This window comes from Heterodontus francisci, chromosome 20, assembly GCF_036365525.1.
Source record: "Heterodontus francisci isolate sHetFra1 chromosome 20, sHetFra1.hap1, whole genome shotgun sequence".
Classification (NCBI taxonomy): Eukaryota; Metazoa; Chordata; class Chondrichthyes; order Heterodontiformes; family Heterodontidae; genus Heterodontus; species Heterodontus francisci.
This window is the reverse complement of record NC_090390.1, coordinates 60,348,356-60,367,526: the sequence shown is the minus strand read 5'-3', so window position 1 is coordinate 60,367,526 and position 19,171 is coordinate 60,348,356. Positions and strand designations below refer to the sequence as shown.

The 19,171-nt window shown below is 44.6% G+C and overlaps 1 protein-coding gene across 2 annotated transcripts in view; it reads left to right on the top strand.

The window, feature by feature from the left end:
* Nucleotides 1–19,171, top strand: part of inpp5f (inositol polyphosphate-5-phosphatase F) — a 244,755-nt gene that overhangs the window by 216,909 nt on the left and 8,675 nt on the right. For both annotated transcript variants that reach the window (XM_068052894.1, XM_068052895.1), the window contains 2 exons: nucleotides 6,274–6,402; nucleotides 8,833–8,920. In XM_068052894.1, the coding sequence (XP_067908995.1) occupies nucleotides 6,274–6,402; nucleotides 8,833–8,920 (217 nt within the window). The remainder of the gene's footprint in view (nucleotides 1–6,273; nucleotides 6,403–8,832; nucleotides 8,921–19,171) is intronic.

The window sequence follows — 19,171 nt, the reverse complement described above, 5'->3', positions numbered from 1 at the left end:
GAGCAGCCAATACAGTAGACTACATTGAAAGAAGTACAAGTAAATCGCTGCTTCACTGAAAGGAATGTTTGGGGCTTGGGATAGTGAGGAGAGAGGAGGTAAATGGGCAGGTATTACACCTCCTGCGATTGCAGGGAAAGGTGCCATGGGACGAGGTGGTGGGGGTAATGGAGGAGTGGACCAGGGTGTTTCGGAGGGAACGATCCCTTTGGAATGCTGACGGGAAGGGAGGGGAAGATGCGTTTGGTAGTGGCATCACGCTGGAGGTGGCGGAAATGGTGGAGGATGATCCTCTGGATATGGAGGCTGGTGGGATGAAAAGTGAGGACAAGGGGAACCCTGTCACGGTTCTGGGAGGGAGGGGAAGGGGTGAGGGTAGAGGTGCAGGAAATGGGCTGGACACGGTTGAGGGCCCTGTCAACAACAGTGGGAGGGAATCCTCGGTTGAGGAAAAAGGAAGTCATATCAGAAGCACCGTCATGGAAGGTAGCATCATCAGAGCAGATGTGTCGGAGACTGAGAAACTGGGAGAATGGAATGGAGTCCTTACAGGAGGTAGGGTGTGAAGAAGTGGGAGTTGGTGGGCTTATAATGAATATTAGTAGACAACCTATCCCCAGAGATGGAGACAGAAGTGTCAGAGATGGACCATGTAAAGGTGAGAGAAGGGTGAAAATTGGAAGCAAAGTTGATAAAGTTTTCCAGTATTGGCGGGAGCAGGAAACGGCACCCATACAGTGATCAATGTACTGGAAAAAGAGTTGGGGGAGGGGGCCTGAGTAGGACTGGAACAAAGAATGCTCAACATATCCCACAAAAAGACAGGCATAACTAGGCCCAATGCGGATACCCATAGTAACACCTTTTACTTGAAGGAAGTGAGTGGAGTTGAAGGAGAAGTTGTTCAATGTGAGAACAAGTTCAGCCAGATGGAGGAGGGTGGTGGTGGATGGGGACTGGTTGGGCCTCTGTTCAAGGAAGAAGCAGAGAGCCCTCAAACCATCCTGGTGGGGGATGGAAGTGTAGAGCGATTGGATATCCATAGTGAAGAGGCGGTTGGGACCAGGAAACTGGAAATTGTCAAAATGACGTAGGGCGTCAGAAGAATCACGGATGTAGGTGGGAAGAGACTGGACCAGCAGAGAAAAGTTAGTCAAGATAGGGATCTTTGGAATTCTGTACCCGAGATCCATGGATGATCAATCGTTGAGTACATTCAAGACAAAGAAATACATTTTTGGATACTGAGGGAAATTGAGAGATGGGCATAGTGTGGGAAGGTGGAGTTGAGCTAGGAGATCAGCAGGTTCGAAGGACCAATTGGCCTACTCTAGCTCCTGTTCCTCACCCTTTTTGTTCTTTAGGCACCCATTTAGTCTGGATGCAGCACTGATTCCTGTTTCCACTGCCAAACTGGATACTATGGCAAGTACTGAGAGCAATTTCCTGCTTCCACCTTAGCTTAGTGAAACAAAGGTTGGTCATAATTGCTAATACTTAGAAAAAACATTTGACCAATTAAAAAAATTTGGTTAAATAATGTTTTTTCTAACACTTGCATACAAACCTACAAAAATGAAAACAGGAAACATCAAGCTGGCCTGTCAGATCATGAATAAAAACTTCCACACTCCCTCGCTGCCATGCCCCTCACCCTTGGCAGCCCATGTAATCTTCTGGGAGAAGTAAAAACCCAAGACTGATAGGAAAAATACTTCAGAAAACTTCTCTCTGATCCTGTTAGTCAATTGAAGCCAGTCCAGGAGATCACGTAGACCAATTGTTAATTCTAAAGCCACTAATGTTCTGATGTGGTCTCTTCCACAGTCAGTTACCAATCCAGCTCCCCCTTGGAAGAACATATATAACTTGTGCAACCTCGTCTCACAGTAACATAGCTGTTTTCTTCATCTTTAAGGAAACCATTTAGAATCGCCTCTCTTAGCGGGACTTCTCTGTTGAATATGGCTGAGAATTTTGCTTCTTGGACCCAGTCTGCTCTATTACCTTCTGATTTTTTTTTTAAATCTCAGTCTGTCAGTTTTGGGCCCATCCAGTAGGTGGACCACTCTACATTAATTAAACAAACTCGGAAAAAAACGAAGGGAATCAATTACCAGGCTGATTTTTCAGCCATAAACAAAGGCAGCCGACATGTGCGGGTTGTACTTCACAGAGCCAGCGCGATACATTCTGCTCTCAAACTATTTCTGTTTTAGTTTGTGACCTGCAGCATACTCCTATCTATTTTCCTCGCAAGCCATAACCTGATTTAATTTATGAATTTATTTGTAGCTTTTTAATGCCTTCATTTAAAGTCTTTACTAGAAGGGCTCAACCTCTTGCTAGATCCTGGGCTTTTGCGTCAAACTTTATTCGATGGGCTAAATTTTGATTGTGAAATCTGAGCGGCTACAGGGTACCAAATTTCCCAGGATGCAGACTTGAATTTATATGGCACCTTTCACAACCTCAGGACATCCCAAAGCACTTTACAGCCAATTAAGTACTTTCGAAATGTTGTCACTGTTCTAATGTAGGAAACACTTAATTCAGTTGTATTGATGTAATGTTTTTTCTTTAACACCTTGTGCTCAGTTTTTCCAAACTTCAAAAGCTAGAGGACAAATTTCAAAAAAAATTTGTGAATTTATTTTTTAAAAGAAATGTCAGCTTGTACGTGAATGTGAGTAAAATTGACACATACCTATTGTAGCTTTTGTTTTGTATTCTGTATACTTCAAAGAATGTTGACATGAAAGTGAAATAGGGACTGGGTCAGAGAAAAGTGTGTTCTTTATGCTAATAGTTCATTTTTTAAGAACAGCTACATTTTGAAGCTGCCTAATTATCTCAGCAGTATTTTAAGTTAGCTGTTTGTCTATAGCTGTGAGACATATTGCAATTACCTTTAGGACAGTGAGGCAGACAGAAGTATTTAAAAAAAAAACTCAAACATTGCTGGATTTTGAAAGCGAACAAAGTTTCTTTTTGGAAATAAATAGAGGGGAAGGTTGGAAGGGATACAATGTTACACCTCTCTGCTGCCACCCTTGAGTGATGGAAATGGGTGTTATCATCCCCACGGAGATCACCAACAAAGAGTCAAATCCACTGACTGACACCAATTTAGGAAACAAAAGCCAAACTGACAAGATTTCACTTCTATAATTTTTGCTTTAACATTCATATCAAAACCAACATAAATTAAACATAAGCTAGCAGTTAAATCACAGTCGATAAATATCTTAAGTTACACATTATATGCAACAAGGGTATTTCTCCAGCCCTTTGACAATCCTTTCATGTCGTTGGTGCCAAACAGTCCCAAAGGCTTTCAGGTCTTTGAATGTTTCAAGTAGATCTCCAGATCCTGCCTTCCCAAGAGACAAACGGCAACTTCCAGTTGGTGGCAGTTCCTCTGCAATCCAAATCCCACCGATTATCGTCGTCTCCAAAACTGCACATCCTTCTGGTACTTCCGTGTCTTTACTCGCAACAGTTCTGATGGTATAGCTTCACCGGTATAGCTTGCCTTACGAAACTCTTTAAGGCACCAAAAACAATAGTAGCATCTTGCCTCTTCCAAGGTTCAGCTCTCAGTCCAGGTTTCTTTGCCCATAGCCAAAACAACTGCTTCACCCTGTTGCTTTGTAGTTTTGGTCGAAGCAGCCTCTCTGGAAGCACCAAAAAACCTGCTTGATTCCCCACAGCAGACCAGAAAACCGGTTTCAAACTCACTGGCTTGTCCACTCAGAAGGCCTTTTACTGTTGGACAATCTTTTCTTAATCCACTTGTGAATTTAAATTTCTTAACAGAGGCATTCCAATACTCAGCATAGCTCTCTCTCAGCCAAAACAACCGTTCCAGCTGCCTGCTTTTTCAGTCTCTTTAAAGGCCTTGACAGAAATCTTTGCATCCTCATTGGCTACAGGTGAGGTCCCAGAGGACTGGAGAATAGCCAATGTTGTTCCTTTGTTTAAGAAGGGTGGTAAGGATAATCCAGGAAATTATAGGCCGGTGAGCCTTACGTCAGTGGTAGGGAAACTATTCGAGAGGATTCTTCGGGACAGGATTTACTCCCATTTGGAAACAAACTAACTTATTAGCGAGAGACAGCATGGTTTTGTGAAGGGGAGGTTGTGTTTTGCTAATTTGATTGAGTTTTTTGAGGAAGTGACGAAGATGATTGATGAAGGAAGGGCAGTGGATGTTATCTATGTGGACTTCAGTAAAGCCTTTGACAAGGTCCCTCATGGCAGACTGGTGCAAAAGGTGAAGTCACATGGGATCAGAGGTGAGCTGGCAAGATGGATACAGAACTGGCTCAGTCACAGAAAACAGAGGGTAACAGTGGATGGTTGTTTTTCTGAATGGAGGGATGTGACTAGTGGTGTTCCGCAGGGATCAGTGCTGGGACCTTTGCTGTTTGTAGTATATATAAATGATTTGGAGGAAAATGTAGCTGGTCTGATTAGTAAGTTTGCGGACGACACAAAGGTTGGTGGAGTTGCGGATAGTGATGAGGATTGTCAGAGGATACAGCAGGATATAGATCGGTTGGAGACTTGGGCGGAGAAATGGCAAATGGAGTTTAATCTGGACAAATGTGAGGTAATGCATTTTGGAAGGTCTAATGCAGGTGGGAAGTATACAGTAAATGGCAGAACCCTTAGGAGTATTGACAGGCAGAGAGATCTGGGCGTACAGGTCCACAGGTCACAAAGTGGCAACGCAGGTGGATAAGGTAGTCAAGAAGGCATACGGCATGCTTGCCTTCATCGGTCGGGGCATAGAGTATAAACATTGGCAAGTCATGTTGCAGCTGTACAGAACCTTAGTTAGGCCACACTTAGAATATTGCGTGCAATTCTGGTCGCCACACTACCAGAAGGACGTGGAGGCTTTGGAGAGGGTACAGAGGAGGTTTACCAGGATGTTGCCTGGTCTGGAGGGCATTAGCTATGAGGAGAGGTTGGAAAAACTCGGATTGTTTTCACTGGAACGACAGAGGTGGAGGGGCGACATGATAGAAGTTTACAAAATTATGAGCGGCATGGACAGAGTGGATAGTCAGAAGCTTTTTCCCAGGGTGGAAGAGTCAGTTACAATAGGGACATAGGTTTAAGGTGCGAGGGGCAAAGTTTAGAGGGGATGTGCGAGGCAAGTTTTTTGCACAGAGGGTGGTGAGTGCTTGGAACTTGCTGCCAGGGGAGGTGGTGGAAGCAGATACGATAACGCCGTTTAAGAGACATCTTGACAAATATATGAATCGGAAGGGAATGGAGGGATATGGGCCCCGGAAGTGCAGAAGGTGTTCGTTTCAGCAGGCATCAAGATCGGCGCAGGCTTGGAGGGCTGAATGGCCTGTTCCTGTGCTGTACTGTTCTTTGTTCTTTAACTCCCCCCCCCCCACCCTGGAGCCACTTTGTGAAACTGAAACCTAAGCTCCAATTGCAATCTTTTATTAAAAAAAAACTACTTGTTTTAACATGATTCTGATCCTTCAGAACATTAAGGCCTTTCAGTTAGTTTCAAATCGGGGTTTGTTTGAAAAAATACAATTTGAATCCAAAGTCAAAGCACCCAACAAGTCATCTGCACAAAATGCAGTCTACACATGAGGACTCCATCACAGTGTGAATGAAGGATTAATGGTGGAGTGAAGGTGAAGGGATACGGGGGTAGAGCAGGTAGTTCAAAGAGGAAGAGTTTAGTTTGGTTACTGATGGGAGGGAGGATGTAGTGTGACACTGGAGGTTTGGGGTACATGATTGGAGCAAAAGAGGTAGAGAAAATTGAGCTGCAGAATGCAGAGAGCGCCACTGAGGGCCACATTTTCCCCACAATGTGTACTCCAGGTGAAGTCTGCAGTCCCTGCCATGCTATAAATCCCACCTGCCATGCTATAAATCCCACCTACCACCTTCCCACTTGGAACAGAAGCAGAAGAGAGCAGGGATACAAAAAGCATAATGGGGAGAGAAATAGAAAGAGAATAAGTTGGAAGCAAAAGAGAAGCAGTGAAACAGCAACACAAAGACAGCTAAGAGAGGCCATGTACTCTGACTTACTGTGTCTAACACCACAAGAGATCGACTAGTTTATTGTAATTATAAAATTTTCACTTGCATGCAGAGCACTTGATCTGCAAAACAGTTATAAAGACACTGGAGCATATCCAGTGCAAGATTTAATTAACTGAGGAATACTACTTCTCAACTGATAATGATGTAAGTAGGTATTGTCATGCTTTATATTTTCAAAATAAGGTCCAGAACCAACTTTCTTTGGGAAGCCCAAGTTTACTTGTATGAGGCTGCATTACAAGCACAATGGAACTAGTGGATACTTTCATACACTGAGAGCTGTGACTCGAAACCCTGAGGAGGATGGAAAAGGTAAGGTTTTTTTCTAAATCTGCTTCTGCCATCTCAAAAGGTTGACTTAATGTCTGCTGTAATTAATTCCCAGCTGTAGTGCTGCTATATGTGAGGTGTTCTCTGATTGGAAACAAATTTAAAATGTTCTTCCCTTCCCTTTCTCGACTTCTGTCTCCATCACTGAGGATAGGCTGTCTACTAATATTCATTGAGTCCCACTGACTCCCACAGCTACCTCGACTACACTTCACACCCTGCTTCCTGTAAGGACGCCATTCCATTCTCCCAGTTTCTCTCTCTCTGGCTCATCTGCTCTGATGATGCAACGTTCCACGACAGCGTTTCTGATATGTTCCTTTATCCTCAACCAAGGACTCCCCCCACTGTTGTTGACAGGGCCCTTGACAGTGTCCGGCCCATTTCCTGCACCTCTACCCCCCCACCCCTTCCCCTCCCTCCCAGAACTGCGACAAGGTTGCCCTTGCCCTCGCTTTCCACCCCACCAGGCTCCACATTTCAAAGGATCATCCTCCGCCATTTCCACCAAGTCCAGCATGATGCCACTACCAAATGCATTTTCCCCTCCCCTACCCTGTCAGCATGCCAAAGGGATTGTTCCCTCCGCGACACCCTGGTCCACTCCTCCATTACCCCCAACACCTCGTCCTCTTCCCACGGCACCTTCCCGTGCAATCACAGGAGGTGTAATACCTGCCCTTTTACCTCCTCTCTCCTCACTATCCAAGGCCCCAAACACTCCTTTCAGTGAAGTAGTGAATTATTTGTATTACTTTCAATGTAGTATACTGTATTCGCTGATCACAATGTGGTCTCCTCTACATTGGGGAGACCAAACGCAGAGTGGATGACCGCTTTGCAGAGCACCTCTGCTCAGTCCGAAAGCATGACTCCGAGCTTCTGGTTGCTGGCCATTTCAACCACCCTGATCTCATGCTCACATGTCTGTACTAGGCTTGCTGCAGTGTTCCAGTGAACATCAACGCAAGCTCGAGGAACAGCATCTCATTTACTGATTAGGCACACTACAGCCTACTAGACTGAATGTCGAGTTCAATAATTTCAGAGCGTGATGGGGGCCCCCCTTTTTATTTTCAGTTCTTTATTTTTTATTTGTTTTGTTTTCGTTTGGTTCATTTTTTTAACCATGTGCCTACCTACTTTTTTTCATGTTTGTGCTTTGGGCCAGGGCTGTTCATTTGTCTGTCCATTAACACCAACTCTGCACAAATGCTTTGTCTTTCAACACACCATTAACATACCTTTTTGCCTTTGCTCCATGACCTTCTGGTCAGTTATTCTCCGTGACCCTCTGTCCTATCAACACCTTGCCTTTTCTTATCTCTTGCCCCTCCCCGCTTTATTTGCTTAAAACCTATTACATTTCTAATATTTGCCAGCTCTAATGAAGGGTCACTGACTTGAAACATTAACTCTGCTTCTCTCTCCACAGATGCTGCCAGACCTGCTGAGTATTTCCAGCATTTCTTGTTTTTATTTCAGATTTCCAGTATCTGCAGTATTTTGCTTTCATTATACCAAAATGTTCTTTGTTCATCATCCCTAATACATCATCTTGTAAAAGATCCTTGAATGTCACAGTACACTTGACATTTTTAGCCAGTCCTTTTTAAAAGTTTTAATAAATTTAGCTCCATAACAAACACATACAAGAGTTATTCTTTATGCATGCTTGAGATTTACAATCGGTTTTTCCACCTGATGGTCACTGGATGTATCATTATTTTTCAATGCCTTAACTTAGCAATTGCTTAATATTGAAACCAGCTGTTTAAGTTACATTTATAAAGAATCTGCAAGATTCTCTTTTTTTAAAAAAAAAAATTCCTTCTGTTTGGCCAACCATGCCAAGCATCATAAGGCAGTGGTCAGGCAACCTGTACCTGGCCAACAGGCAGGGGCTCAAGTAGCTTATGGTGATACAGCCGACCTTTTTGCTAGTGTTTTCTCTTGCCAGTATTGATTTCCACCCCCCACATTGGTCATTCTTCATATGTAAGCCTCTGAAAGGCTTTTTAATTATGGATTAAAAGGCATCATAGCTAAGTTTGTCTGCACTCAAAATCAACTTGTGCGCTTTACAACAGGGACTTGGGCTAGCAGTTGATATTAGGGGCTTCATTTTTAATCTCCTCCACGGGCCCCCCCCCGCAATTGTTCACACCCAGTCTGATGAACCTCCTAAATATAGTGCCCTAACCTTACCTGAGGCGATGCTGAGGATTGGGGAGAGGTGAAAAGGTGTGTGTATATCTGAAAAATGGACACTTGGACACGGCACACTAGTGGGCTGTAGAATCACAACACCTGAGCATGGAATCAATGCTTTCATGAAACACAAAGAAAAACTCACTTATCTCTAAGATCTTCTAGCAAGCAATGCTGACGGTGTTTTTAATTGGTTTGCAGACACCCTTCAATGCATTGCTGAGATGCTTCAACTTACAAAGCAGAGCCTGGGACTGGATGTGTCGATTGTGGAGAAGAAACTAGAAAGGTGAGTAGGAATTGGGATAACTTTTATTACCTTGTTCATATTGCCTGTGCGAATGGGCAGAAAGTAGAAACTGAACAGGAAAATGGACTCGAAACACTTCCTTGTTCTCAGTCCTGTAGTAAAATATCTGCTGTACTGATATCCAGTTTTGCTTTTGCTCATGAAAGATGGCTTCTTTAATTAAAGGAAGTTTGTGAACTTGGAAAGTGAGAATTGTTTCAGTTCTTGAAATCGATTGTGGAAAATAAAATGCATTTGGCTCATGGTGTTGTGCTAGTGATCGCTTTTCCACTGAAGCTATCTACTCTTAATCCCATTTCCCTGCCCTTTCCCTCTATCCTTTTATATTCACCTTCAAATAGTTAACCAGTTCTCTTTTGAGCAATGCTATTGTTTCAATAGCCACTTGTGGTAAAATATATATTCCAATAACCCTCTGTCGTGATGAAAATGTTGTGATAATCCTGAGTCTGTGTCTATGTTGCTGATTTTTCAATTAGTGGAAGCATGCTTGCTATTTACCCACTCAAAACCTTTTCATAATTATGGAACTTTTTTTATACCCCTCAACTTTGTGTTCCAATGTAAAGGGTCATTACTATAATTTCCCATTTCCGATACTGTTAGTGAATTTTTGGTGTTTCTTTTCTCTGGCATAATATATTTCTCATAGTGAGTTGGTGCCTAGGATTACATGCAAATTTGCAAAGTGGCCCACATTGCTTTATGTATAAAGCTCTGAATCCCATTTGCTTTTTATGAACTGTTTTTAAACCTGCATTCCCACGTTTGAAAGATATATGTATTTGCACATTCAGATGTTTTTTTTTTTTTGTTTCATCGGATGTGGGCGTTGCTGCCAATGCCAGCATTTATTGCCCATCCCTAATTGCTCTTGAAGGTGGTGGTGAGCTGCTGCCTTGAACTGCGACAGTCAATTTGGTGCAGGTACACTCAGTGTTGTGAGGAAGGGAGTTCCAGGATTTTGACCCAGTGAAGGAACGGCGATATAGTTCCAAGTCGGGATGGTGTGTGGCTTGAAGAGGAACTAGCAGATGGCAGTGTACCCAAGCATCTGTTGCCCTTGTCCTTCTAGGTGGAAGAGAACGCGAGTTTGGAACGTGCTGTTGAAGGAGACGTAGTGACTTGCTGCAGTGCATCTTGTAGATGGTACACACAGCTGCCCACTGTGCTTCGGTGGTGAAGGGAGTGAATGTTGAAGGTGGTGGATGGGGTTCCAATCAAGCAAGCTGCTTTGGCTTGGATAGTGTCGAGTTTCCTGAGTGCTGTTGGAACCGCAATCATGCAGGCAAGTGGAGAGTACTCCTGACTTGTGCCTTGTAGATGGTGGACAGGCTTTGGGGAGTCAGGAGATGAGTTACTCACTATAGGATTCCTAGCCTCTGACCTGCTCTTGTAGCCACAGCATTTATATGGCTACTGCAGTTCAGTTTCTGGTCAATGGTGACCCCCAGGATGCTAACGGGGATTTAGCGATAGTAATGCCATTGAATGTCAAGGGGAGATGGTTAGATTATCTCTAGTTTGAGATGGTCTTTGCCTGGCAGTTGTGTGGCTCGAATGTTACTTGCCACTTATCAGCCCAAACCAGGGTATTGTCCAGGTCTCACTGCATATGGACACCGACTGCTTCATTATCTGAGGAGTTGTGAATGGTGCTGATGATGGCTATCATCAGTGAACATCCCCAGTTCTGACCTTATGATGAAGGGAAGGTCATTGATGAAGCAGCTGAAGATGGTTGAGCCTAGGACACTACCCTGAGGAACTTCTGCAGCCACATCCTGGGGCTGAGATGATTGGCCTGCACCATGCACAACCATCTTCCTATGTGCTAGGTATTAACTTAACCAGCAGAGAGTTTTCCCGCGATTCCAATTGACTTCAGTTTTGCTCGGGCTCCTTGATGCCACACTCGGTCAAATGCTGCCTTGATGTCAAGGCCAGTCACACTCCCCTCACCTCTTGAGTTCAGCTCTTTTGTCCAGGTTTAGACCAAGGCTGTAATGAGGTCAGGAGCCAAGTGGTCCTGGCCCAACCCAAACTGAGCATCAATGAGCAGGTTGTTACTGTTTAAACAGCGCTTGGTAGCACTGTTGGCAACTCCTTCCACCCTGCTGCTGATCGAGTATAGACTGATGGGGCTGGATTGGATTTGTTCTGCTTTTTGTACAGGACATACGTGGGCAATTTTCCACGGCGGGTAAATGCCAGTGTTGCAGCTGTACTGGAACAGTTTGGCTAGGAGCAACCCAAACACACTTGCTGGGGAAAGATACAAGGTTTCTACCAGAGAGCGTTGAACGCTAAAGTTATAGTTAATGGAATTGACAGGGTTATATACCCGTACCTTTTTATATAAAGTACCCCTAGAGAGTGACTTAATATCTGGGATGATAACTGTAGGAGTTGTCCACAGTTTGCCAGTAGAGGAAATTGATCTACTCCTAGGAAATGATTTAGCAGGATCAAAAGTATCAGTTTCTGCTGTTGGAAATCTGAAATAAAAACAAATACTGGAAATACTCAGCAGGTCTGGCAGCATCTGTGGAAAGAGAAGCAGAGTTAATGTTTCAGGTCAGTGACCTTTCATCACAACTGACAAATATTAGAAATGTAAAAGGTTTTATGCAAGTAAAGTGGGGATGCGGCAAGAGATAACAAAAGTGAAGGTGTTGATAGGACAAGGTCACAGAGAATAACTGACCAGAAGATCATGGAACAAAGGCAAACGGTATGTTAATGGTGTGGTGAAAGACAAAGCGTTAGTACAGAGAGGGTGTCAGTTGACTGTAAAATGAACAGCCCTGGCTCCGCAACACCCTTGTCCACTCCTCCATTACCCCCACCATCTCGTCCCCTTCCCACAGCACCTTCCCTTGCAATCGCAGGAGGTTGTAAAAGCTGCCCACTTACCTCCTCTCTCCTCACTATCCCAGGCCCCAAGCACTCCTTTCAGGTGAAGCAGTGATTTACTTGTACTACTTTCAATTTAGTATACTGTATTCGCTGCTCACAATGTGGTCTCCTCTACATCGGGGAGACCAAATGCAGATTGGGTGATCGCTTTGCGAAACACCTCTGCTCAGTCTGAAAGCATGACCCCGAGCTTCTGGTTGCTGGCCATTTCAACAACCCCTCTTTTTTTTTTTTTCCCCAACCCCCCCCCAGCTCTCATGCCCACATCTCTGTCCTGGGATTGCTGCAGTGTTCCAGTGAACATCAACGCAAGCTCGAGGAACAGCATCTCGTTTACTGATTAGGAACGCTACAGGCTGCCGGACTGAACATGGAGTTCAGTAATTTTAGAGCATCGCGGGCCCCAATTTTTTTTTTTTAGTTTTCTTTTCTTTGTTTTATTTTAGCTTGTTTAGTTTGTTTCTACTGTGCCTACCCACTGTTTTTTTAATGTTTGTGCTTGGAGCCAGGGCTGTTCATTTTACAGTCAATTCACACCCTCTTTGTATTAACGCTTTGTCTTTCAGCACACCATGAACATACCGTTTGCCTTTGTTCCATGACCTGCTGATCAGTTATTCTCTGACCTTGTCCTATCAACACCTCTTGTTATCTCTTGCCCCACCCCCGCTTTACTTACATAAAACTGTTTACATTTCTAGTATTTGGCAGTTCTGATGAAGGGTCACTGACCTGATGCATTAACTCTGCTTCTTTCTCCACAGATGCTGCCAGACCTGCTGAGTATTTCCAGCATTTCTTATTTTTGCCTCATCCTATACAATTGGATTTAACTCTTTAAAATGAGGCTGTGCATGCCAGTAGCATGGCCTCTATTTGGTTAATGATTTTCTGGCCCACTTTTTGACTGCTTTATACAACTGCTTTCACACCAGGAGGAATCTGAGATGAACTATTGGTGTAAATGTTAATCATGCAGTTAATTGTTTTGAAACAAATAGCTTGATTTGTACAGTGGTGACAGGAAGATGTAGAATGGCGGTTGCTCTCTGTGACTTTTCACACACTGCTATTGCTTATGATCTCCAGCTTCATACTTTGCCTAGAATCCCGGAGAGAGTTGAGATTTCTGCACGTGTAATATCGCTGCTGTAGCATCTTCTCTCCTCTTGGAGTCTTTGAAATAGAAAAAACTCCAAGTCTGCACTCTCGCAGACACTTGCAGACCAAAAATTTGCCAATTCGCTCCTAGATTTTGCCCATATTCATGGCAATCGGTAAGATAAATATGGAGGCAGCCATTTAGCTTTTAGTTCATCCATCTAAAAAGACCCTGCTGTTCCTCACCCACCATGTGATATCCAATTGTTCAATAATCTTGAGTTTTCACCTCGACAGCTTTAGTTGACTGTTCAATATATTGATCATTGAGTCTTAAGAACTTCTTGACATTAGTCTTTCATTTGAACTTGTATTCCCTTTACCCTGTTCTCTTGATTTATTTTAAAATGATTTTTTGGGTTTACATTTTGTGCACCCTGAGGGGGACTCCACTGCAAATGTTCTAGCTATAGTTGTATCTAGTAATAGGTAAAAATGGCAACTGGGGAGCTATAGCTACCCGGTGAAACATTTTTGAGAAAACGGGTGTAAAAGTATGTTTTCAGCTTTATTAGAAATGAATCAGATTAAAATTAAGGAATTTGTCCCTGTTTCAGGATTTTTTTTTTGTATTTAGTTTAAACCCTGCATAAAGCAAGCAGCAGTCAGTGTAAATCAACCAGAAGAAAGCAGGGAACATATGCTCTAAGTCTTTTCTTCTTTGATATGCATATTAAAGTTTAAACCATCATTTCTGTAGTCTTAAGCACGCTGATGTGGTAGATAGAATCTTGTGTGACTGATAACTACTTGCCTTTTGGAGTGATGTTGGGTGTCTGTTGAAAATCTTGTATGTAATCTTTACCTAGGGATCAGTGACTGGTTTTTAATATCAATAGTAAAATTTTAAAGATTTTTAATGACCTGGGTTTTGTAGTCAGTGACAAAGTAACAGTGCTCGTTGCTGACCTCGAAGAAAGCTGCCCACAAAGATCTAACTATTTCTACGGCGTAAATTACATCTTTGCTGACAATTAGTTTGATTCTGGTGCCAACTATAGCTGTTTCCGGCATTCATTAACAATGATTTCATTAAACAGGCTAAGCAGCCAGTCACATTGAAGAATTCTCTCAGACAGCAATCCAGGAAGTAGAATTCACTCATTATCCTTTGCTTTTTAATCACTTTACAGAGTGAAGATCCTGAGGGGTCTTGACAGGGTGGATGTAGAAAGGATGTTTCCCCTTGTGGGAGAATCAAGAACTAGGGGTCATTGTTTAAAAATAAAGGGTCGCCCATTTAAGACAGATGAGGAAAAAAATTTTCTCTGAAGGTCGTGAGGTTTTTGGAATTCTCTTCAAAAGGCGGTGGAAGCGGAGTCTTTGAATTTTTTTAAGGCAGAGGTAGATAGATTCTTGATAACCTTCCACCCCCTTGCTTATCAGGGGTAGGTGGAAATCCGGAGTAATCAGTTCAGCCATGAACTTACTGAATGGCAGAGCAGGTTCGAAGGGCCGAGTGGCCGCCTACTGCTCCTAATTCGTATGTTTGTATGTAAGTAAAGGTTGGGATTAAGGTAGCAGCTGAAACATTTTAAAACTTAAAAAAAAAAAAAAAATTTTTATATTTAACATCTGTGGACTTTTATCATGGAGAAATTTGATATTCCGCTAATATAAATGAGTTTTGCAGGGCCAGAGAGGTAGTCAGTAGTTATGACTTAGTATGCTGTTTTTAAAAACCCTGTTGCACCTCATTCAACAAGGCATAAACGTCTCGAGTTTTTTTTTTAAACTGAGATTAGAGTGTAAAAAGTGGAAGACCCCATCAATTCAAAAGATTTCCATCTGCCAGGACTTTAGCAATGCACCCTGTGGAGGAGCAGGGAACCAGAGACAGCAGCTTCTGGATTTCCACACTTAATTGTGCATGTGCAGATGCCGGAAGTTGCTGTCAGTTTTGCATTTGTAATGACAAACTTTGACCATTTCATCGATACAATCACACAATCCAGACTCTCTTTTAAACCTCAGATGTTTTGTCAGAGCTTTTTGCTTGGAATATAATTTTGATGCTCACAAGCCAATGTTTCTTATTTTTTTAAAATTTTCTTTGGGCCTCCTTATCTCGAGAGACAATGGATACGCGCCTGGAGGTGGTCAGTGATTTGTGAAGCAGCGCCTCGAGTGGCTATAAAGGCCAATTCTAGAGTGACAGGCTCTTCCACAGGTGCTGCAGAGAAATTTGTTTGTCGGGGCTGTTGCACAGTTGGCTCTCCCCTTGCGCCTCTGTCTTTTTTCCTGCCAACTACTAAGTCTCTTCGACTCGCCACATTGTAGCCCTGTCTTTATGGCTGCCCGCCAGCTCTGGCGAATGCTGGTAACTGACTCCCACGACTTGAGATCAATGTCACAGGATTTCATGTCGCGTTTGCAGACGTCTTTAAAGCGGAGACATGGACGGCCGGTGGGTCTGATACCAGTGGCGAGCTCGCTGTACAATGTGTCTTTGGGGATCCTGCCATCTTCCATGCGGCTCACATGGCCAAGCCATCTCAAGCGCCGCTGACTCAGTAGTGTGTACAAGCTGGGGATGTTGGCCGCTTCGAGGACTTCTGTGTTGGAGATACGGTCCTGCCACCTGATGCCAAGTATTCTCTGGAGGCAGCGAAGATGGAATGAATTGAGACGTCGCTCTTGGCTGGCATACGTTGTCCAGGCCTCGCTGCCATAGAGCAAGGTACTGAGGACACAGGCCTGATACACTCGGAGTTTTGTGTTCCGTGTCTGTGCGCCATTTTCCCACACACTCTTGGCCAGTCTGGACATAGCAGTGGAAGCCTTACCCATGCGCTTGTAGATTTCTGCATCTAGAGACAGGTTACTGGTGATAGTTGAGCCTAGGTAGGTGAACTCTTGAGCCACTTCCAGAGCGTGGTCGCCAATATTGATGGATGGAGCATTTCTGATGTCCTGCCCCATGATGTTAGTTTTCTTGAGGCTGATAGTTCGGCCAAATTCATTGCAGGCAGCCACAAACCTGTCGATGAGACTCTGCAGGCACTCTTCAGTGTGAGATGTTAAAGCAGCATCGTCAGCAAAGAGGAGTTCTCTGATGAGGACTTTCCGTACTTTGGACTTCGCTCTTAGACGGGCAAGGTTGAACAACCTGCCCCCTGATCTTGTGTGGAGGAAAATTCCTTCTTCAGAGGACTTGAACGCATGTGAAAGCAGCAGGGAGAAGAAAATCCCAAAAAGTGTGGGTGCGAGAACACAGCCCTGTTTCACACCACTCAGGATAGGAAAGGGGTCTGATGAGGAGCCACCATGTTGAATTGTGCCTTTCATATTGTCATGGAATGAGGTGATGATACTTAGTAGCTTTGGTGGGCATCCAATCTTTTCTAGTAGTCTGAAAAGACCACGTCTACTGACTAGGTCAAAGGCTTTGGTGAGATCAATGGAAGCAATGTAGAGGGGCATCTGTTGTTCACTGCATTTCTCCTGTATCTGACGAAGGGAGAACAGCATGTCAACGGTCGATCTCGCTGCACGAAAGCCACACTGTGCCTCAGGGTAGACGCGCTCGGCCAGCTTCTGGAGCCTGTTCAGAGCGACTCGAGCAAAGACTTTCCCCACTATGCTGAGCAGGGAGATTCCACGGTAGTTGTTGCGGTCACCTTTGTTTTTATAGAGGGTGATGATATTGGCATCGCGCATGTCCTGTGGTACTGCTCCCTCCTCCCAGCACAGGCAAAGCAGTTCGTACAGTGCTGAGAGTATAGCAGGCTTGGCACTCTTGATTATTTCAGGGGTAATGCTGTCCTTCCCAGGGGCTTTTCCGCTGGCTAGAGAATCAATGGCATCACCGAGTTCCGATTTGGTTGCCTGTATGTCCAGCTCATCCATGACTGGTAGAGGCTGGGCTGCATTGAGGGCAGTCTCAGTGACAGCATTCTCCTTGGAGTACAGTTCTAGGTAGTGCTCAACCCAGCGGTCCATTTGTTTGTGTTGGTCAGTGATTATGTCCCCTGATTTAGATTTGAGGGGGGCGATCTTCTTGATGGTTGGCCCAAGAGCTCTCTTCATGCCATCATACATTCCTCTGATGTTTCCGGTGTCTGAGGCCAGCTGAATATGACTGTATAGGTGTTGCCAGTCGTCGTTTACGCAGCACCTAGCTGTTCTTTGTGCAGTGCTTCTGGCTGCTTTAAATGCTGCGGATGTTAAATCGCTGCGGGTTTTCTTGTAGTTCAACAGTGCAATGCGCTTAGCGGCTATGACAGGTTCCAGCTCTTCATTATGAGATTGAAACCAGTCTGCATTTCTCTTCGCACTTTTGCCGTAGGTGGTCAAAGCTGACTCATAGATGGCGTCTCTGATGTGGGCCCACTTGGTCTCAGCATCCCCTGTAGGAGTGTTTTGAAGGGCTGTTACAAGTGAATTTAGAAATTTTTGTAACAGCTGGGTGAGAAATTCTGCTCGTGTTGATGCGTGGGCGGCCCTTCTGCTTGGAATGATGCAACTTCTTGGGTCTGAGTCTAACCTTGCTGCACACCAGGGAGTGGTCGGTGTCGCAGTCCGCACTGTGGAAGCTGCGTGTGATTTGAACACTGTTTAAGGCGGCTCGCCTTGTGACTATGAGGTCTAGCTGGTGCCAACGACGCGATCTTGGGTGCCTCCATGAAACCTGGTGACAGGGTTTAGTGTGAAAGAACGAGTTGGTGATGCAGAGGTTATGATAGGTACACAACTCAAGCAGTCTCTGCCCGTTCTCATTCATCCTTCCAACGCCATAGCACCCAAGGCAGGAGGGCCATGAGTCATGGTCGGCCCCAACCCTGGCATTGAAGTCCCCCAGCAGGAATAGGTGTTCGGTGTTGGGGATGCTGCTAATGTTATGGAGTTGCTCGTAGAATTGGTCTTTAGCTTCAGGTGGGGAGCAGAGTGTTGGAGCATAGATGCTGAGTAGGTGTACTGGACCAGAGGTGGTGAGCAGTCGGATGGACAGTATGCGTTCCGAGCCATTTGAGGGAGGCTCTATCATGCTGAGTAAGGTGTTTCTGATGGCGAAGCCCACTCCATGCTGTCTTGGTTCTTCAGGATCCCTGCCCTGCCAGACGAAGGTGTAGTCTTGCTCTGCTAGAGATCCACTCGTGGGGAGGTGAGTCTACTGAAGTGCTGCAATGTCTACATTGAGTCTACTGAGCTCGTTGTTAATGATGGCGGTCTTCCGAGAATCATTGATTTGTGTAAGGTCTTCCGACAGGCCAGGACACACAGTTCTGACGTTCCAGCTTGCAAAGCGAAGGGCTGGTACCGTCTTTCCTTTTTTCGTGTTGTTTGGTGCGGTGTATCTGTCCACCTTTCGGGCAATGACCCTGAGCTCCAAGCACCCATTGAAGCAGGCAGACTGTGGCGGGACAGAACCTTATTGACCGGGGGCTGCCCGGTTTGAGGCGGGCGGTAGCAGTCCAGTGAGGTGCAATGACCCCTCCCACCGACCAAGGCAACCCGTGGCGCCCAGTTTCTACGCCAATTTATCTGGACTTATAACCTGTAACTGCTGCCTTCCGTGTTGTGTCAGTTGCTGTGAGGCAATTATGGAGTGACCTCTCCATGGCGCATGCCTGGGCAAATTTATGGAGGTTGAGAGTTGCCCAGTCGTCAAAACCCCCCTCTCGGCCTTTCTGGTGGGGTCCAAAGGAGTGCAGGGCACGACGTTTGGCACCAGTATGGCTGCAGGAACTGCCGGAAACATGCCAGAGGTGACACATGACCGCCAATGTTTATACACCACATTTCTCACCCGTTTTCTAATCTGTCAATGAAGAACCAGCTGTTAAGTTTCCGCATCTGTCGAACAAAATTTGTAAAGTGTTTTTGTAGTGAGGTAACAGTGTTCTAAGCATACTGGACAGAACTATGTAGCAGATGCTTTTCAGCTTCATTAAAACAGACTTTTAGTCATGAAATAAGTGTAGCATCTGGCAGCAGTGGTAATATTGTCTCTGGTGGTTACTAATTGTAGCTCTGAGTTGCAAAATTCAAATTTCTGAAACTTTTTTTTGTTGGAATTAATGAACAAGAAGTTGCCATTCACACTACTGAGCTAGATCCTTCCAACAAACTCTACAATTTGTACAATTATGGTCTAGGCGCTAATGAAATGAGCTTCTTCACTGCCAACCAAGACGATGGAGCTGAAAC